This window comes from Acomys minous (assembly GCF_964271855.1).
Source record: "Acomys minous genome assembly, chromosome: 11".
Lineage (NCBI taxonomy): Eukaryota > Metazoa > Chordata > Mammalia > Rodentia > Muridae > Acomys > Acomys minous.
In genome coordinates, this window is record NC_140492.1 from 117113643 (window position 1) to 117136036 (window position 22394).

The window sequence follows — 22394 nt, forward strand, 5'->3', positions numbered from 1 at the left end:
TAAGAGCAACAGCTTAAAATTATCTAGGTATATCCCTTTCCTTTTTTGTTTTTTCTTTCTTTTCTTGTATGCATGAAATGGAGTCTAGTATATACTTTTTCAAATAAAGAAATTTACCTCTATAATATAATTTAAAAAGCTCCCACAAAGAGATTTTTAGGTGTTGTAAAGGAGTTTAAAAGTCAATGATAATTGACTTAAAAGCTCAATATAATTGATTAATGTAGTCCATACAATCCATTGCATTTTATATACTGCACTTATGTCCACACTAAAGTAGCATGATTGGGGCTGAGAATTTTGGATCTCAGCACCCTCAGATTATCAGTACCACCAATGACAGTGACTACACATGCACACAAACACATAAATAATAAAAATTCCAGGAGGCCGATGTAACCATGGAACAATGGACAAAGTTCCATGGTAGAACAGAAGGCCTGAAAACTAACCCAGACAATGTGTGGAACCTTTTCTATGAGCTGAAGGTTGAGTTGGGTCTTGTGGATAGTAAAAGAAGAGACAGTCAAAAGACAAGGGGATGGCCTCTGCTGAACCTCTGACATGAACTCTGGTGCCCATGATTTGGTCCCTGCCCCTTGGCAAGATGTCCTTGTGGGCACACAGAGGAAGGAGATGCAGGCTATCTTGATGAGACCCTGCATGAGAAGTCTAGGGGAGAGGAAGAGGGAGGGAGGGTGGAAACGGGAAGATAAGAGTGAGGAGATAACAATCAGGATGTAATGTGAATAAATTATAATAAATAAAATATACATAAATAGACAAGGGGTGTGATGCCATGTAAAAGAGAACACATAGCTTATACGAAGGCAGTATTTTGAGGTATAAGGAAATGGGTTGGAGAGAGAAATTCTTTTGCCAGTGCAAGCATCATTTAAATACTTCCAAATAAGAACAAAAGAATATTTAAAAAGGAGCTGTAAAAAGAGGCACTTTTCTAAATTCAACAAATTACTGTTGGTCCAAAATAAATCAATTCTCTTGGCCACACTTAATCTGTAAGCATAAACAAAGTAAAGCAAGCAAGCAAACAAACAAACAAAATAAGAAAGAGCCCTATAGAGAAATTGAAAACTAAATCCTGAAAAATACTTTTTGCTTATAAAATTTTAATTCTGTCACATTTCCTATTATCAGTATTCCAGGTAGAGAAAGGATAGTAGCTTGAGTTGTACTAACACACGGAGACCATCAGTGCGAGTTAGTACAATGACAGAAAGTCTTACTTGTCTCCAGGCTTGGATGTTTTTTCAGATCAAGTGGAAAAATCGCTGCCCCAGTAGCTGGTGTAACTGGAAAAGAAAGAGAACAGAATCATTAGTCATCCATGTAGAGGAATGCTCTGTTGTGAATCTGCTACGGCACCGTTACAGAATTGCTTTTAGATAACAGACCCCCAAATACAAAAACAAACAAACACATTAAAATTAAAACTGTATCTATGCACTACAAGGAGCCTGTAAAGACAGAACAAATGGAAGCTTTTTGGTTGTTATTACCTCTGATCTCATGCCCAGACCCAACAGAGAACAATGAAAACAATTCCACCATCGATCATTTGAGTCCAAACACATTTCCCTTGTGCATATAAAGGGGAACACAAGTTTCTCCTAAAGAAAAATTACAGAAACCACACTTAGTCAAAAAAAGTTTATTTTTGGAAATAATATAAGTGTGAATATTTCTAGGCATGGAGAAAGTGTAAGGGGGGAAGTGCAAAGTTGGTGAAAAATGGTCTAACAGGACTGGATAGATCGTCTCTTGTTACCACCAGGGCACAACAAACACCGAGACTTAAAGGGAGGGGAGCTACCTGTGACATTTAGTCGTTCTACTGTATTTTAACATACAAATGCTTAAAATATTTGTAATACTCAATGTGACAGGTCTTTTCATACACTATTGATCTGACTAGTGGCTGAGGACTTCCTTCTTTAGGATGGAAGCTGGCACAGGAACAGTCAATGCATGGTTACAGAACTGTTTGTTTGTTTGTTTGTTTGTTTGTTTTGGTTTTGGTTTTGGTTTTTTCAGTGTTATCCAAAGTGTCTTGGGAGAAGATAGCATCTAATGTTAAGTTTATTACCAGTAGCTAGTGGTTTAATAAATGCAGCCAAAGAATGCAGCATTCACAAAAAATTCAATATGTGAGCTCAGGAAGCTTTCAGGGTTAGGTGATAACCTGGGGATGTTTAGAGGGCATCGAGGCTTCTTCAGCCCTACCTCATATTCTGCACATGCTATGGCTTGGATGTGAACTGTCCCTCCAAGGGACCAAGCACTAAAGCTTTGGTCCTCGGCCTGACACTATTTAGAGGTGGGAGGAATTCAAGAGATGAGGGTAAGTTGGTGGGTCTTCCCATTGTTGGGGAAAACAGTGGTTTTGGAATGGATACTGGACCCTTAGTTCTTTTCCAACCCTGAGGTAAAGTGGTTTCTCCACAGGCTACGATGTCCTCCATTTCATAGGCTCAATAGCAAAGGGACCAACTTAACCATGGTTTGAAAGCTCCAGAATACCACAAACCTGTTAGTCAAAATAAATCTATTCTCTTTATAAGTTGATTGTTTCAGAGATTTGTTACAGTAGCAGAAGCTTATGAATATTCCTCACCATCTGTACCCTTTGTGACACTCTCAGCAGTAAACTAAAATCACTCATTAGTGCATATCTGAGTTCTGTGTGTTAGTGAAACAAACTTATCAAATTTAATGAATGAGGTGTGGGAACTATATTTTTTATAGCTGAAAAATCTTTCAAAATTATAACCTATTTATAGCTAAGATATTTTTCAGAAGTGTTTTTACATACTTTTGTCATCTGAAGCGAGAGACAGTTTTGTGGGACTAACCTGCCAATCTATGGGAATGGACATTATCTGCAGGGAGGCAGTGTGAGATTTAATTATCTATAGGATGGTCCTTCACACCTCAGCGTTAGCCAAGAATATTTTCACATAGCATTTTGGCAATCAAGGGTACCCAGGCACTCTGTTTTCAAGACTGTAGTCAGATATATTGTGCTTGTTTTTCCTGTATTCTCTCAGACAACTGATAATAGTGTCTTAGAGCTTAATGGAAGGCCACACACTGAGAACTCTGTCTCTCATAACATACAGGAAAGAAAAAGAAGACAAAGATGAAGTGGGCAGTCCAAATTTCAGACCTGGTAAGTTTGGTCCACTTGTTCTTTGAGTTACTTTTTGACATTTTCATGACCCTTTCCCAGGTATCTGCCTGAGAAGAAGCAGCCATTGTGCCTGTTGCAAGTAATGTAAAATCTACTAGATAGAGTTAATCTATCACGAAACTCTAATATGGGTACAAATTATTTTTGGGGGGGCATCCTGGGGCTATCTGGGCATTATCATGTAAAGGACTAAAATAAAGATTTGAATTTTTCTGGTAAATCAATTTTAAACTAGTATTATAATATTATACATTTCATATATACTGGTTTTCAAAGTTTCTATTTACTCTTGTGCTTTTACATTTTTTTCATTTATTGAAGCTTATTTACTACCATGAATGATTGTGACAAGTAATTAAAATAAAAGCAGGAAATATATATTTCCCAGAGTAAATAATGTACTAAGAATCTATTTTAATATGAGCACTAAATAAAAATTGTCTTTTCTGACAATATCATTATGTCTAGCTGCTGACTTCATAATTAAAAAATGTATGATTTGCATTAATATTTTCATTACTATTTTGGGCTAGTCTTACCACCATCACCAATTCCTGGTCATAAATCAATACATTTTGTTTCATTATCTGTCACCTCAAACTGAGCACAAAAATATTATTACATACATTTTTAGGCTTCTTATTTTATGTGTATGAATGTTTTGCCTACATGTATATATGTTTACCACATGTATGCCTGGTGCCCACAGAGGTCAGAGGAGGGTGCTGGACTCTCTAGATTGGGAGTTACAGATCTCTGTGTGGGTGCTGGGCACTTAACATTGGCGCTCCACACAAGAATAACCAGTGCTCATAGCTGCTGAGCCATCTCTCCAGCACCCCCAATACTATTTCAAGCATAGTTAACTGAATTTATATCTCTGAAACAAATATAATAAACAGCTAGTAGAAAAGAAGGTGAGAACACATTAGTTAGTGCCAGGTGCCATGTATAAGAACCATTTTTCACCATCTTTGTTGCTTTTGGGAAGGGCTAGCACAAGGAAGTCCATTTTGTTGGTTTGAGACAGGGTCCTAACATGAAGTCTAGCCTGGGCAACACCTTGGCCAGGGCTTTTTTTTTTTTTTAAGATGTTCATATCTTTGGTCTTCTACTTAAAACTTAATCCTACTTCAGGACTATCAAAGATGGACTTGGGTCATTTGTGCGTCTTTGCAATGTGTGGCCACATTGACTAAATCTCCTTTTTCTACATTCCACTAAACAAACAAACAAATGTATATGGTCTCCAACTGTAAGTTACCTGTTTTATTGATAATTATTCACTATTTGTGTTTAGATAACTCAAAGTGGAGGATATTAACGAGAGAGAGAGAGAGAGAGAGAGAGAGAGAGAGAGAGAGAGAGAGAGAGAGAGAGAGAACACTAGCCTATGGAATTATTCAGTGTTTGATTCAATTTTCAATTTGAAACTGAGAGAAGAGACACCAGTGTCCAGTTCTTAGGTGAGCAGTAATGCTCACAAGTTTTCCCAGAATGATGCCTGGAATGGGATGTGCAGGTCAGTTCTGATTAGTGTCTGAGCCAAACTGCTGGTCTGGAAAAACTTGGGGAGCCTTGGACCCCCTGACTCCTCACAGAGACATCTGGTGTTTCCTGCTCTGTGGCACATTTAATGACATTTTCATGAAGCAAAAGTCTTACTCAGCCAACACTCTATAACATGCAATGAATCAAGACATAAAAAGAACAAATGGCATTCTTGTGGAAAGCGGATGCTGGTTACAAATGTAATGCACAACATGCTGCCTTAGCAAACGCAAGTGTCACGCTCACTCATCAGTTTAAATCAGTGTCAAAGTCATGTACCCAGTGTCTCCATGTTCTGACCAGTAAGAAAAAGGCAAATAGAGGAAGAGCGTAAGCAAAGACCACAACCCTGACAGCAATAACAATTAATGAGGCCACCACACAGTGATTATGGTTATGATCTGCAGGGATTCCATTTATTATGTAACCCAAGGGGATCAATAAACATTTTATAGGGAGCTTTAGATGCTGGGATTAAAAAAAAAATGAAACAAGCCTACAGCCATTTCTCTCCCGTCAGGATTCCATAAAAGAAGCAGCCAAGCACTGGGGGAGCAAAATGGTACCGTTCATAACTGTAGACAAGCCTCTTGGAGAAAATGACTCTATGAAACAGTTGCCACGTTCAGGACAACAAGCAACGGTGAAGAAGGGCAAATGCAATTGAGCCAAGAACATGACTGCACAAGACACAATCTACGTAGACTGAACTGTGATCCGCTGGCAGTGGGTTGAATACATGAGTTAGGATATATTGGCTTGGGAATGAAATCAGACATACTTTGGGAATGATCTTGCCCAAAGACTTAGTTTTGTTCTGCAAGCACGAGGTGTGTGTGTGTGTGTGTGTGTGTGTGTGTGTGTGTGTGTGTGTGTGTGTGTGTGTGTGTGTTGTTTCTATTAATTTGCTGTGCTTTGAAGTGGAGCGCCTCCTGCTGGACTTGTCCAAGAACGGGTTCCTGGGAGGAGCTCTAATCACAGTGTTACCTTCTCTATTGTACTTTCTCTACTTTCCAAGTGGAGCATGGATCTGGACCTTGGGTTATGTCTGTAAAACAGGGACCCACACGTCTACATCTAAGGGGCAAGTCAGTTCCTACATACATATAATTTTCTTCAAGTAATTACTAAATGTTAGATAGTCATGCTGTTATTATTGTTGTCGCTCTTATTAATAGGCACTGCCTTAACTGTGGGGGCAAGCCTTCTCCCATGTCTTTCTATTGGATCTCATGAGGCTACGGCACTTCATTCAGGACAGCACACAGCCATAAGCCCAAACACTCTACTTAGGTACTCCTATAGGCTATTTGTAGTTAGTAGATTTTCTTTCCCCAGAGAATTCTGGGGATGTGGTATCAGTGGAACACAGGCTAGAAATCCACCTATGTGAGCAATTCAATATGAGACCAAACACACCCAATCCAAGTTCTACAATGGTAGTCTTATTAAGGGAGCAAAAGTGGGAGGATTAATGTTCTGGCAAATATTGTAATTTGCCGTTTGTGTAAGAGTGGCAGTTGTAACCAGTCCTTAACGAATAGTGTGAACACAAGTCAGGAAAACACAGTACTTCATGACAACCATTCTCCACAATGACAGAAGATGATGCACCTGGTGCATCCACACAGAGCACCTGGTGCAAGGGAAGCCCTGGGGAGTGAGAACTATTGCCTTACTGCTAACATATGTTTATGGCAATGACAATGGTGATGCTGTAACTGCCATGAGATGCTCATCTCAAGATGTCCTTTGAGAGTGTTTGTCTCTTCCCTTGGATGGCTCAGTTGCCCTCTACCCAGCAGCTGTGCATGCCATGCTTCCATTCCTTGCTGCTGTGGCTTATTTGCTTGTGTTCAAGGGTGCACAATGATTTCCTCAGGCTAAGTATTATTGCCTCAGCCTTTATGAGCCATTAGGAGCACAGGAGATGGTCTCTAGTAGAGTAATACAATTGCAAAACTGCAATTTCTCTCAATGTTTGTATGGGCCACAAGAGAAGCAGACATTCTAGCATGAGAATCTCCACTTGGAAACTTTGTAATTCATTGAAGACTTTTCCATTTTTATGAAGTCTATTTATTCTTGATAATAATCTATAGAAATTTTCCTTCCTAGATCTCAGCCTCTGGAAACCTTTAGACCCACACCCATCTTTCTTTTCTTCTTTGTAAAATTTCGATGTCCATTGCCAGTGAGTACTTTTCTCCTTCTAATTTATGCTTGCAAAAGGTGCAACATCAAATTCATTGTTTGGGCATACTGCTTCTGTACCTCTGACTGTCCCTGAAGGGTCTTCTGTAATAGGAATAGTAAAAAGTGCAATGCGATATTTAAATCCCAGATTTTGAAAATGCTTAAAATGCACTTAGGCACCATTTTAAAAATGCTCACAACAACCCTCTGGAGTGGTTGTACTAGAAGTTACACACGGATCTGATCCCCAGCTTGTCTTAGGCCAGCTAGAATTATAGAATAGAGCTCATTTTTGAATGGTAGCTAGACACTAACTTGATTCACTCCACTCATTTCCAAACCTGTCAAGCCATCAAGATGTCTATGGCATTTAGTACATATCTAGTCCAAGGTTCTGACTTATGGAATCCCCGAGGCACTAGCCAGTGTAGATATCACAAAGTCCTATGAATATGTTCATCATTCTCACCCCACCCTCTTCATTTCAGGAAATCTTGTGACAGGAACATGCAGGAAACTCTTTAACTATATCATCTGGTGTACTCTTAGAGTCACCCTATCACACACACCCCATCCTGTGCTCATTAGAAGAAATTTGATGATTTAGTAGACTGACTTATATGAATGCTTCAGAAATTCTAGAAAGCAAATTGATAGACCAGGTTGATGACAGTTTGGGCACAAATGTTCTTCAGGAGTTGGTTTATGAGGAACCAGATAAGATGTGTGGCACCCTCTGAGCCAGGCCTCCCCCTGTCACTGTCAGCAGTTGGTACCAGGCAGATTTTATGGCTACAGTTGCCCTCTTGGTCCCTTGGCACTCTAAATCCCATCATGGTTTAAGCCAGAATTTCTTTCCTTTTGTGGATCGTTAAGTTAGTTAAACTCTCACCCATAGTTTCTCTGAATTAAAGTTCATTATTTTGCATGTATTTATTATGACTGGCAGCCCTGAAGAAGCCCATGTAATATGAACAGAAGTTTTTGAGCCCTTTATAAGGGTGGCATTACATCTCCACATCTCCACTGTCCTTGACCAGTAAACCACAGGGCCCACTGTATGAGACGGAGAGTTAAACAAACCAACGAGGCAGACCTAAAGCAATATTGTAGTCTCATGCACATTTTCATACTCACAACCTTTGCTAGATAGCCAGATACTATCTATGTAAGACATTGGAAAAAGAAATCAGAGTTGTGAAAACAGGTATATGCTTGTATCCATCCACAACATGTGCTTTGTTTTACATGTGTCCCATGGGCAGTGTGGTGGGCAGGTATCCAGAATCTGGACCTCCATTCTCCAGGGTTTATCTTTGGCAGAGAGGGTCTAATGGGGAAGTTTCCTGCTTAACTTCAGGCTTTACGTATCCCCTTTCCTGTCTTCAGTGCTCTGCTTGGAGGATTTACAAATATCCTGCCAATACAGCCCCTGCATGAGCTGAGGACATCTGCTTGCAATTAACGACAGAGACCGCAGTCTGATTTTTCAACTAAAGCTTGCTGTATTATAAGGTATAGTGAGTTTTGAAAAACCACAATAGTGTTGTTATTGTTTTTTTCCACAAGGAAAATAAAGAGAACTGCCTTGTAATAAGAGAAGTTGCAAGGAGGATTTGCAGAAGAAAGCTGTGGCCAGATAAGACCCAGCATTCATTTTTGTGAAAAGGCCCCTTGCAGTTTCCTTGTCCGTTCCCTCCTATGGCTAACAAGAACAGGAGAGCATCATATCCAGATGTCCCACCTCCAAAGCTGCTTTTCATTATGAAGAACAGCAGGGGTGTCAACCCCAGGCCACAAGCAACGAGTAATGAGGTATGCCTTGTAATAGCAGGAACTCAGATCAATCAATCCAATGCTAAAAGCAACAAGTTGGCACTGGGTCAAGATCAACCCAGTGAAAGACTGTGAAATACAACAAAGATCAGAAAAACAAATCAAGAGAATATTACAGAGTTAGACTGAAGTGTGTGGAGGACAGAAATGTTCCTTCTTTTTAACCTTGTTTGAGATACTTTTAATACATGTTAATTCATTTCACTGAAAATAACAGGGAGAGGCTGATTTAATTAAGCTGCAACCTCAAATGGCGAATCATGAATAGTGGCTCTCCCCAACTCTGTGTTCAGTGATGCCATGCCTTTAACCTGAAGTCATCCAGAGTATGTGAATATTTATACCATTAGAATTGGCAACAGATGCATGTTAGGGTCCACTTCTGTTGAATGCTGTGGAAATTCCATCAACCTTTCTCTATCACTTTGAATATCTTCTCTTCTAAGAATTGTTTTATTCATTTCAGTTGAAATATAATCTCTTCATTCTTTATGTTTCCAAAATACTTAAAAAATATCTGGACTGTAGTATATGCTGATTTTTTATATCTTAGTTATCAGACTTGTCCAAAAAAAAAAAAAACCCTTGCAGGTTGAAGGTAAGCACCATATCTCGCCCACATCTTCCTTTGGTCTGTCACGGCACCTGCCCTAGTCCTTACATAGTGTGAGTGTTTAGTACATAGTTACAAATGTATTGAGTGACTCAGCTTCAGGGTAAACTGGGAGACACTGTGACTTTGTTCATATTCTGAATTTACCATTTATCTTATGGCCTCTGAAGTCTCAAGCTGCACACAAGAGAAATTATGTATCATTAGACCTTGTAACAAATTTGAGTCATGAATAGTCAAGTGTGGGGCAAAGTCAGCATATTTTTACTAGCTTTCATGACATATATTTCAGGACAGCTTTAAGCATATTTAACTATCATATTCATCCTATGTTAATATCCTTGGCTTTCAAAGTAAGGGAAGAAATAGAAAAACCAGACTGTTTAAGTTTCTTTACTCATTCTTTGTTATTGGTGTTGGCAATGAATGTACTTTCTATAGAGCAGAGGCCTTTAAAACTCCAAGGTGACAGATTCTTGTTTGTTCGCAGTGGCAACACTCAGGTTCTGGGAAATGGTTGACAAATTAGTGCATCTTCTTGTTCAGACCCAGTGATACGCAGAATCTTGGCAAGTCCAGAGCGTCTTAAGAAAGAATATGTTTGGCAGAAGTTTTAAAGAGTGTCTTTTCCCTTCTGGGCACAGCCATCTTTCATAAACAGGTTGGTCTGGGTTTCTAGGCTCTGCTTGTCAATACCTACCAAGGAGTTCTAGAACAAGCTCTCATTCCCTTGGGAAACAGATATTTCTGAGCCAGCAAAAGTGCTTTTGAGTTATAATTGTTGTGTGGGAGCATGGTGTGTCGTCCCTCGCCCCCAGATGCTGGGGACACCATGGTAGAGAGCAGATGAAATTCAACTGCCTTGGACCGATGCTTGTATTCTGGGAGGTTAAGGAGAGAAGCAAAAAGGTATGCGCTAAAGTTCCAGGCCAGAGTTCAGAACAGTAACACATAGAGGGAAAAAAAAACCTACCATAGACCATAGTCTTGTATGAGCCACATATATTCGTGAAACAACATTCCAGGCTGAAGAACAAATATATGGGCCCTGAAATGGATTAGGGGAGTAGCGAGGGCTGTGTGTGGCAGGAGCAGAGGGGGTGGTGGGAGGACAGTACTTGGGGCTGCACAGATGCCAGATGCCAGTCTGCTAACAGCCAGAGGACGGCCTTGTGGACAGTTCAGTAGACCAGAGTCTATGAGATGGACCCTGACAAGATGGAACTTTGACAGGCCCCCACTGTGGCGTGACAATCCCTCTTCAGCAGCAGTTGTGAAATGGGGGCTGCTGTCTTGGGGCCACGTGGCTTATGGTTTTAATTAAATCCTTTTAGGCTACAGAACTTTGTTTGTGATATAGGCACAGACTGGTAGAACAAGTTTGTTCCAACATATACTTACAGAATACCTATTAGGTCCAAAGGGAGTGAGTAGGTTAACTTAAACCACAAAATGCACTGCTCTCTGTCCCAGCATCCTTAGTCCCAGACCAAGGAATTAGTTGTCATGTAGCACATTCCTGGTTTTAGATCTTTGCCTACCTTTTTATTTTCCTTGCCCTTTCTAGAATGGGAAGGTCAGAGATAATTCTCATTTATGGAGGAGAGTTAATAATTGAGAAATTAAAATGAAGGAGTTCAGCAGAAATCCAGGTACATAGTGACTTTGGTTACTTTGAATGAATACTGTTAAGATTTAATATTCTTACCCCTCTAAATTTTATTTCAGCCTGTTGAAAGAACAAGTATTTTATTTTTTCTCACCCTGCACACTGTAGGCCCTCAATCAATATTTATAATACAAGGGACTATCAGACTTTTTGTTCTAATATCCTTTTTTAAAAACTAATACCAGCCTGATACTATCTGTTTATTATTACTTGTAAAGAAAACACTTTATCCCAGCACTTGGGAGGCAGAGGCTGGTGGATCGCTGTGAGTTTGAGGCCAGTCTGGTCTACAAGGTGAGTCCAGGCAGCCAATGATACACAGAGAGACCCTGTCTTGAAAAAAAAAATAAAACAAACAAACAAAACAAAAGAAAAAAAACCACCTTAGTGGAAAGGCATGCATATTTTTAAGTATTTTATTTTATTCTGTTTTATGTGCATGGTGTTTTGCCTGCACATTTGACATGCCTGCATGGATGTCTGTTTGTGCATCATGGGTCTGTCTGGTGCCCAAGAGGGTCAGAAGAGGGGGGTTGGATCCCTAGATATTGGAATTATATATGGTTGTGAGCAGCCATGTGCACGGTGGGAGTCGAACCCTGATCCTCTACTAGGGCAGCCCTGTTCTTAAGACCCGAACACCTCTTCAGCTCAGGGATCATTTTCTTAGATATGTCAGCTTTGTAGCAAAATGACAGAAAGGTTTACAAACATTTAAAACTTTTTATATCCATTTTCTGAATGCTAACTTTGGAAAGGAATTATTGAAAAATCTGTTTTATGGCTAACATGAAAATGGCATCTTTATGATTTTGTAGTAGAAAATGGAAATTCTGACCAAAGTGTGTGGTAGGCAACATCATGTGAGCATGTATCTAGGGAGTGTGCCTGGTGCTATCACTTTTACATATATACAATAAAAATATAATATTTATTATATTTATATAAATAATATTTATTATTATTGTTATTATTATTTTTATATAGATGGTTGTGAGCCACCATGTGGTTGGTGGGAATTGAACTCAGGACCTCTGGAAAAGTAGTCAGTGCTCTTAATCTCTGAGCCATCTCTCCAGGCCCTATTATTTTTATTTTTTACTTTTTGCGCCTTCTAGTATCTTTCATAGTATTGTGCTATAAATATAATAGCTAAAATTAAAATCAAAATAGTTAATCATACCACTATCATTTGAATGTAAAATTATGCTATTTTCTTCCTGGAAGGATTATACTGAATAGAAAAGTAGTTATATGCCTTTGCAGCTATAAGGCAGGCAAAGTGTTAAAATCTAGAACATGAGTTTTGTTTTCCTTGTTTGAGCTACATTTAATTTGTTGATGATATGGCATGAACAAAATAAAAAGTCTTTTTGATAATCTATACGTGGCTGGCTTCTCTGGCCACCAATGCCTTGCACAGTATGTCTTTGTGTCAGTCCAAAGGGGCACTCTGCCCATAGGCTTTTGGCAGGACAAGGACACTATATAGCTTTAAAAGTTCCCTGGTTCAATGTGGGAAAAGAAGCAGCTAGCCAAGCTCAGAACAGAGTTTTCTTTGTGTTGAGGCCAGGAGGTAAAGGGGGATGGTGAGGGGAACCTGAGGAGCTTGTACCCTGCTGGACTTTCTGACGGACACAAGTTTAAAAGGCATACAAAGACACCCTTGATAGAGGAAGTAAAGGATGATTTAGGATGTCTATAATTTACTGCAGTAAATAGTATATGTATTTCCTGGTTGCAGCTAATATAACTGAAAAACAACCAAAAATATGTATGAACATTCAAACCCCAACTGTGTCATATTTTCTCCTTACTTTCCCTAACTTTCAACTCCTTACTCAGCAATAAATTATTGCCAGTTCAGCTTAACACATTCTCTTCTGTCTACCTCTGGCACTAAGTGTAGCCCAAGCTCCTATCTTCTCCAGTCTGCAGTGCCAGGGAGTTTTATTATCTTCTCAGCCTAAACTGGAATATCTGAATTGCTAATCTCCTTGTAAGAAAGTGAATGCACAGGGAAAAGAGATCTGTAGAAGCCAGAACTCCTGGAACACCAACGTAATTTTAAACAAGAGGTTGTTTCTTTTTCTGAAGAAGAGCATCTTCAAAAGAATACAAATCTCACCTAGAAAGTGTATATTATTTTTGGCTTGTAAAGAGTTTTACTCATAGCAACGCCTTTGCTACTCCTAGGTCTTAAAGTCTTTCTTTATCGGAATGGCTGCTTCAACCTCCTAGGTTTTTGTTCATTTCTGAATTGTCTTCAGATGTGATTCTGACCATTCCCATCTTTGAAATAGGTTCTTGTCAAATCTAATGGTATCTTTTCAGTTTCTGCATTTCTCAATGGTTCTGATGGATCTCACCTAGGAGGTCACTGCCAAAAATAGATGCTCTGCTTAGCTCCCAAAATGCACAATCTGCTGGCTTTCCTTCTACCTGCCTCTCTTTTTGGTCTCCTTCACTGGACCCTTGGTCTTTTATTTTTAAGCTCTACCTCAAGACCCAGCCATTCCATTTCTGGGAATATACGTGAAAGATGCTTCTCCACCATACAACAAGGACATTTGTTCAACTATGTTCATAGCAGCTTTATCTGTAATAGCCAGAATCTGGAAACAACCTAGATGTCCCTCAAGTGAAGAATGGATAAAAAAAAACCTGTGGTACATTTACACAGTGGAATACTATTCAGTTATCAAAAAACAGCGAAATCTTGAATTTTGTTTTTTAGCCTGTCTCTTATGTATTGATCTGTCATGGAACTCTTCTCTCTGCTACTTCAGGTATTTTTTTTTTCTTCTGAAAAATGACTCTGCTCATGTCTAACAGCTTTAAATGTCACCTATATATTGGTGGCACCAAATTGTTTTTAGTAAGTATGTTCATTAAACCTTAGACTCAAAAATAAGAAAATAAAAAAACAAACTTTAGAGTCTATTCAGTTTCTTTTTGTGCTGTCCAGTCAGCATCTTCACCCAAACACAAAGCCTGAGCAGAAGCTGTTTCCTCTCACTGTTGCATCATCTCTATAGATTCTTTCGCCATCTGCTTTGACATCTAAGCCAAAATCTGTGTCATCTTTTTCTCTTCACTTTCTGTAACTCCCCACATCTCTCCAGCAACAAGTTGTGTCAGTTCCATTTCAACACATGTACTTGTATATCCTGTGTGCCCAGATCCTGCAGCTCAACTTTCAAGTGGTTTGCTAACTGTTTCTCACACATGTACTTTTTTCTCCACTAAATTAGTCACCTAAATCATTAAAACTAATTTAAAGGATAAACCAGATTATGATACTTTATTCTCTAAAATTAATACTCAGAAAGTTCAAACTCCTACCATGGCCACACAGTTATAGTTTATCTAGTCTGCCTTGTCCCTTTCCACCTCTTCTTTCTTTTAAATAAAGTCACTTTATTCCAGTTAATTCACAAGTAAAAGCATGGCATAATTAGTTTAATGAAGGTACTCAAATATGTGCCCAGTCCTAAACTCTACACATTTCAGTAAACTTCTATGTAGTTAGATGGTCAATCTGAAGTAAGGGAGCATCACCTATGGTTTTACATGTTTATTATCATTTACATTTTTATTCACTTATACACCACAAAAAGAAAAAATATTATGAAATTAAAACTAGGAGAATATCTTAAAAATAGCTCTTGTCATCTGTCACAATTCATATGTCCTTTTCCCTACATCCCATAATTCTGTGTCATCTAATTCTATCCCCTTTCTCTCTTATTAGTAGAGTCCTAACTTTGTTTAGGCATTATGACTCACCTAAGCAGTTCATTGCCCAAAGAAGCTGAGCCAACTTACTACTCCAACAGATACAGTTGGGCTGAGGATATTCCCATCATCCTTTGAAATGGTTGGTTCTAGAGGAGGTAGCACAATGGGAATGTTGCTTCTAGAAAGGTTAAGGAAAAAAAACTATACAGGATAATGTAGGCTCTTGCTTTGCATATTACATCCCAGATCCAAAGATGAAGCTGATACACCCAAGAGGCCACAGGCAAAACAACTTTTGGGAAATGAATTTGGAGCACCTGGAGTCAGCCAATCCAGCGTTCCGGTTACTCAAATGAGCTGGTTTACTTGCTGCTTAAGTCACCTTGAATTATGCTCTGTTATTTGCCCTGTTCTTGACTGATGTGTTGCAGAAATGGGCTCCAGTCCACTACTCTAATTCCTTGTGCCGAGCTTTCCTGGTGTGAGGCCCAACCCTTAAGTGTGCGGAGCTTATTCCAGCTTTAGTCCCTGCTACTTCTAGCTCATGCGCACTCTCTGTGCTACTAGCTCAGTTTTGAGCTCAACACCTTCCGGGGAAACTTGCTTCTACTAAACAACCCGGTGACTTTCCTAGTCACTTCTACTATTGCATAATGCTTATTTCTTCATAGCTCTAATTCATCTTTGTGTTAAGATGTTTAACTATTTAATTTTATTTACATGTGTGGTCCTATCTTCTATTTATTGGAGTATAAGGTCTGAAAACAAAAATATTCATTTTTCTCAGTATGGGAGAGACATCTGTGAACATCCATTAGGAGCCTTGGACTTTTAGCAATGGCGTCCGCATCTGCATTCCCCTTATTACCTGTACCGCCTTTAAAGGTGAAAGGTTATGGATTCTAAAGATACACTTGTAAATACTTTTCTAGAAAAGCTATGACAATTGTTTTAAGTTAGAATTAAAGAAATGCTTGCTAATTTGGTCAGTTGGATGTAAAGGCAGAATCTTAGAGTACAAAGAACTGCGAATTTAAAAGGGGTGGCAAAGGGAAAGTAAGAGAAGAGGGAAATAACATAAAACATGATGCAATCATAGGGAAATATCGCATGGAACCCATCAGTCTGCACAGTGCATTTTTACTAATGAAATCTGTATTAAAAAGAGAAGATAGTGTTTTATCTATGTCCAGCAATGGTGGAACCATCATTATTTCCTGACTCCTTGCCTTAAAATCCAGGACTTGATCTTAACCTTAATTAATCTTAATCTATACTTGGAAGAATCCAACTCTAGGCAAGTAGATAATGTATGCACAATACTTGAGCACATCCTCCTTAAGCCCATTTCATAACAACTAAAAGCAGTTTTGCTCATTCCACTAAAACATTTATAGTGAGCCTCTTGTTTCCTAAATGTCCACTGTTTTGCAAGGTTAGGGCTAAAGAAGGAAGTGCTGACATGACTCCCAAGCAGTTGCAGTAGTAAGGAGCAAAACTCAGAGCAGAGGTGCTAGAAGCTCCTGAGTTTAGGGCCTGGTGATTCATAAGACATTTGGGAAGTGGGAGCAGCATGTTTGGTCTGAAAGCTTCTGCAATTAATGACATGAGAGCAAATTTCTGTAATTTGTAACACAAAAACAGAATATTGTAAAGATTGATACTACTTGGGGAAATATCCTTATTTTCTCTTTAGGATTTTAAACTGTGGACTTTAAGTCTTCCAAAGGCATTTTTAAAAAATGTCTGTATTTGGGACCGCATGAAACTGAAAAGCTTCTGTAAGGCAAAGGGCACTGTCAACAGAACAAAGCAACAGCCAACAGACTGAGAAAAGATCTTCATCATCCCTACATCCAACAAAGGGCTAATATCCAAAATATATAAAGAGCACAAGAAATTAAATACCAACAAACAAAATAACCCAATTAAAAATGGGGTACAGAGCTAAGCAGAGAATTATCAACAGAGGAATATTGGATGGCCGAGAAACACTTAAAGAAATGTTCAATGTTTTTAGTCATCACGGAAATGCAAATCAAAATGACTCTGAGATTCCATCTTACACCTGTCAGAATAGCCAAGATCAAAAACTCAAATGACAGTACATGCTGGTGAGGATGTGGAGAAAGGGGAACACTTCTGCATTGTTGGTGGGAGTGCAAACTTGTACAACTACTTTGGAAATCAATCTGATGCTTTCTTGGAAAACTGGGAATAGTGCTACCCCAAGACCCAGCTGCACCACCCCTGGGCATAAACCCGAAAGGTGCTCCACCATACATCAAGGGATTTGCTCAACTATGTTCATAGCATCGTTATTCATAATAGCCAGAATCTGAAAACAACCTAGATGTTCCTCCACTGAAGACTGGATAAAGAAACGGGTACATTTACGCAATGGAATACTATTCAGCTATTAAAAACAAGGAAATCTTGAAATTTGCAGGCAAATGGATGGAACTAGAAAAGATCATTCTGAGTGAGGTAACCCAGACCCACAAAGACAGGCATGGTATATACTCACTCATAAGTGGATATTAACCCAACATAGATGTCATTTGAGAGACTTCACCTAGTGGGGGATCCAAACAGACGCTGGGACTCACTGCTAGACTCCGAGTGGAGCGATGATGAAAGTGGTATGGAAGAATGGGGGGAATAGAAGGACCCAGAGGATTCAGGAGCCCCACAAGGAGACCATCAAGGCAGGCGGATCTAGACCCAGGGGGCCTGCAGAAACTGTTGCACCAAGAAGGACAACGCATGCTGAAAACCTAGACCTCCTGTTCATATACAGCCAATGGATAGCTCATTCTCTATGGTTATGGGGAGAACAGGGACTGAATCCGACATGAACTCTGGTGCCCCTGCTTTGATCACTTTCCCTTCGTGGGGGAGGCCAGGTGGCCACACAGAGAAAGGGGAAGTAGGCTATCCAGATGAGACTTGAGTGGCTGTGGTTATGTGGTGGGGGAGGAGGTCCCCTTCTGTAAGAGGTCTAGGGGAGGGGAATAGGACAGAAGAGGAAAGGAGGGTGAGAACAGGAAGATACAAGTAAAGTGGTAACATTTGGGATGTAACCTAAATAAATTATAATATTTTTTAAAAGGAATAAAATCTTTGTATTTAAAGTTCCTGAGAAGCAGATAGGATGTTTCTGCATGCTTTCAGAACACGGAGACACCTTATGACTGAAGTTCCCAGAAGCTGATTCAGGTCCGACTTTGAGCCTTCTCAAGCCTCACCACATTGGTTAAATATTCCACTCCAGTTGTCACTACACACCCATTTCCTGCTCTTTGGCCAAGATTTGTTACTATCTTCATTTTTTTCTTTCATCTAGGCTCTCTACTCTTCTTAACTACGAAGATAAAGAGCTTCCTCCTACTGTTTGTAAATAAACCCAGGGATAAAATGTTCTGTTGTAGACATACAAAGTATATGGAGCCAAAAGAATAAAAAGACTTGGCAGGAACAAACCATAAATTAATACATCAAGAACCTCTCCTGCAACAGTCATAGGGGAGAGGAATAAGGGGAAAATGGGAGGGAGGGAAGAATGGGAGGATACAAGGGATGGAATAACCATTGAGATGTAACAAGAATAAATTAATAAAGGAAAAAAAAAAAGAACCTCTCCTGCCTCATGTTAAGTGGTCAGTTTCCACTTTCACTCATACTAAGTGACTGAAAAATGTTGAAAGGCAGCACTTTTAGCCACTGTTTCCTCGGAGACATAATGTAGAATAGAACAGTTATGTCAAGAGGAAGGGAAGGAGGGAGGGAGGGAGAGAGGGACAGAGAAAGAGAGAGAGAGAGAGAGAGAGAGAGAGAGAGAGAGAGAGAGAGAGAGAGAGATAGATAGATATGGATGGATGGATGGATGGATGGATGGATGGAGGGAGGGAGAAGTTCTTCATGACTTGTGAACCTGTTGCATAAGATAGTGTGGGGTAGGACTTGCAGTGTCAGCACCACCTGAACACTTGTTAGGGATGGAGACTCTTAAGTGGCACCTAAGACCTCAGATTCAGAACGTGTACTTTATGAAGCTCCCCAGATGGTTCATATGCACCGTAAAGACTGAGAAGCAACATTCCAGATGGCTTTTCTTGTCCTTTTCCTTTTCCAGTCTTCAAACTGAGGCTCCATCCTTGGGTTTCTTATAGACCTTGTTTTTACAAACAGAGAAGATCTCCCAATGCATAACACAAGTGGCCTTACTGTTAGGAAGCAAGAGCACCCTGACCACAATGGACTTGCGATAGGAAAAATGTTCACGTTCCCTTCTGTTGGGAAGGAAGCATTGCACTCTGCTTCTAAATTTATGCTAGTTAATTTTACTGAGCAGTGCATGGAGGGACTTTCTGAGCTGGGATCACTAAGCTGTAATTTGAGAAGTGAGAGGCCAGCATTTGGTCCAGATCCCAAAGATCCCAAAGGTATGTACTGCTCACTCTGGACGGTGAGGAATCTTCTGAGTCTGGTCACAAGGGGTTTGCAGAAGTTAATAGACCCGTGAAAATTCAAGTTGGCTAATAAAATTTGAACTCGAGCAAACAATTTACACTTTGTAATGTCAACTTATTTTCTACCCAGATATTCCTCTCTCAAACACCTCTGACTGTAGTGGTCAGGGATCGGGAATATTTGTCAATTACAAATGTTCTACTCTGACTGTGGTGGTCAGGGATCGGGATTATGTGCCAATTACAAATGTTCTAGTTCTTTCTCAGCCCCCCACTCCCACCCTGTGGGATTAGTCAGAGAAGAGAAACAGAGTACGTTAACGTTTTGCATCATTTCCACATTTTATGGCATTTGTTAGTTCAGACCCACTTTTGTCTACTTTAAGAATCAAATTTTAAGGTTCATTCATGTCTCCAAGATAATGTTAGTCAAATTTCTCCAACAATTCATAAGTGTTTCCTTTTCCTGCTTCTGAAACCGTGTGCTCCAAATTATGTGGCTTTTCATAATGGTGCCTGGCATTGCGTTCTCCCAAGGAAAATACTCAATGTGCTCATTTTTTTTCCTGCTTAAAGCACTTTATTACCATAATCTTCTGGCATCACTAGAATAGATTTAGCAAGCATCACCAAGGGAAGCTGACCTCAGTTGCCTCATAAAGATAGTACAGAGATGGAGTTTTTCTTGAAAAACATTTTTTTGAGAATTTTTGAGAGGGTTTCTTTGTGTAGTGTTGGCTGTCCTGGACTCGCTTTGTAGACCAAGCTGGCCTCGAATTCACAGAGATCTACCTGCTTCTGCCTCCCCTAGTACTGGGATTATGGAATGTGCAACCACACCTGACTTTTCTTTCTTTCTTTCTTTCTTTCTTTCTTTCTTTCTTTCTTTCTTTTGAGATTCTAATATAATTGCATTGTTTCTACTCTCTAATCCCGCCTATGTGAACCTCTTGCTCTCATTCAAATTCATGGCTTTGTTGTTACACATACACACACACACACTCACACATGTATATGTATGTGAGTGATATATATGCATATATATTCCTATGTATATAATTGCAATCTGCTAAATACATATAATGTTACTTTTATTTATATGTTTTCAGGGCTGAGAATACCAGATGGTTTACAACACTGAATGGAGTGTCCATTTTTTCCCCTTGATGTATGTAATTTATTTTACTCAGGTGTAATAATATAAGTGTATATTTTAAAAAAGAAACACAGATACAAGTGATGGAATAACAATTGAGATGCAATATGAATAAATTAATGAAAATGTATTAAAAAAGAAACATAATTGAAAAAAACCAAGACCTTCCTAACAATGGAAATATTGGAACCCAGAGAGGTAGCTCCTACAAAGACAATGTAGATGTAAATGAAAGCACCTTATGCTTTTTCTTGTGTCAATAAGTTGAGACAGTAATAATTTTAGAGAGGGAAAGAAAATTTTACTTCATATACAATATAGGGAACTTAAGTGGTAGCTATACTTAAATTCTTCCCCTTCCTCGTGTGTGTGTGTGTGTGTGTGTGTGTGTGTGTGTGTGTGTGTGTGTGTGTGTACTCTTGAATGTCACAAGAGTATGTACCTAAATCACAAGACTGATGAGAATTTGAGATCATGAGAAATGAAATAAAATAAAGGGGGAGAAATGCAAGAATGATGAAAAGACTCAGTCTGTCTTCCTTCTTCCATAAAAGAAGCACGGCCCTAGGTCTAATGTGGGAAGAAGCACGGCCCTAGGTCTAAAGTGGGAAGAAGTTGTAAAACTGTGGAGTGCCCACTTTTTTAAAAAGAAGATATTTATCACATGACTCTTATATTTGGTCAATCTTTAAGCATAGACTAAGATGCATCGGATCTTATATTAAGAACTAAGAATACAAAACAAGTCTTCATTCTCAAGTGGAGTACAGCTTAATGAAGACATACATTGTGGCACAACAGCCAGGATGAACCAGAATGAGCAAAGTACATTACAGCATTTTCCCAGCATACTGCCCAATAGTCCTTACTAGATCAAGGATGGGGTGGTGAATGCCAGAGCATCCTGGGAAGCCTACACATGCAATGTCTGGGGATGATGGGCAGGTGTTGGAGAGGAGAGATGCCAATGAGGCACAGTCCTAGAGAATACTATGCACTCATTTAGACTTTGAAACAGCTCTACCTGAAATAACCACAAAAGAATGTAATTTCATCATCGAAAGAAAAAGTTGAGAATGATTTTGAGAGTGAATGAAGCTTAATTTACACGTCAATATCTCAAGCTTACACAGACAGTGGAAAAGGTTTGGGGAACTGCATTGCATGCTGGGTAGGTTGAGCGATTTTGAGCAAGAGCCATAGCAGACAACACTGTATGCACTGTATGTGAGGAACAGGACCATGGAGTCACATACAAATCTGTTTGAAAAGTGAAGTTGTAGCTCTGGAAGCATTGAAATTCTAAGTTAACCCAGGAAATACAAAGGGCTTCCCAAATACTGATTCAACTGAACAGCAATTAGTTTGAATAGCAAACAGGCATAACATTATTAAATGATAAAAATAAACAACAGAGGGCCTGGGAGTCATCTCAGTCAGTCAAGTGCTTGCTTTGCTTTGCCTCTGATTCTATCCCTAGTTCTTAAGTAACAGGCTGGGCAGGGTGGCACACTCTTTAATTTCAGTGATGGAGAGGTCAAGATATGAAGATTCTTGGGCCTGCTGGCCAGCCGACCTATCCCACTCCATGAGTTCCAGAACAGTGAGATGCCCTCTCTCTCTCTCTCTCTCTCTCTCTCTCTCTCTCTCTCTCTCTCTCTCTCACACACACACACACACACACAGAGAGAGAGAGAGAGAGAGAGAGAGGGAGGGAGGGAGAGAGAGAGAGAGAGAGAGAGAGAGAGAGAGAGAGAGAGAGAGGGAGAGAGCGCGCATCATGGTGGTTGGTGCTGAGTAAAATTACTTGAGGTTGCCCTCTGGTATCCATGTGCATGCACATCTGCACACACAAACATGCACAGATACACACACACACACACCATACAATACACTATACACACTACACATACACACTCACACACACACTCACACAGTGCTTAGTTACT

At 39.6% G+C, this 22394-nt stretch overlaps 1 protein-coding gene across 4 annotated transcripts in view; it reads right to left on the minus strand.

The window, feature by feature from the left end:
• The window catches only part of GHR (growth hormone receptor), a 233514-nt gene that overhangs the window by 66691 nt on the left and 144429 nt on the right, over window positions 1-22394 (minus strand). For all 4 annotated transcript variants that reach the window (XM_084800688.1, XM_084800690.1, XM_084800689.1 and 1 more), the window contains one exon: window positions 1248-1313. In XM_084800688.1, the coding sequence (XP_084656814.1) occupies window positions 1248-1313 (66 nt within the window). The remainder of the gene's footprint in view (window positions 1-1247; window positions 1314-22394) is intronic.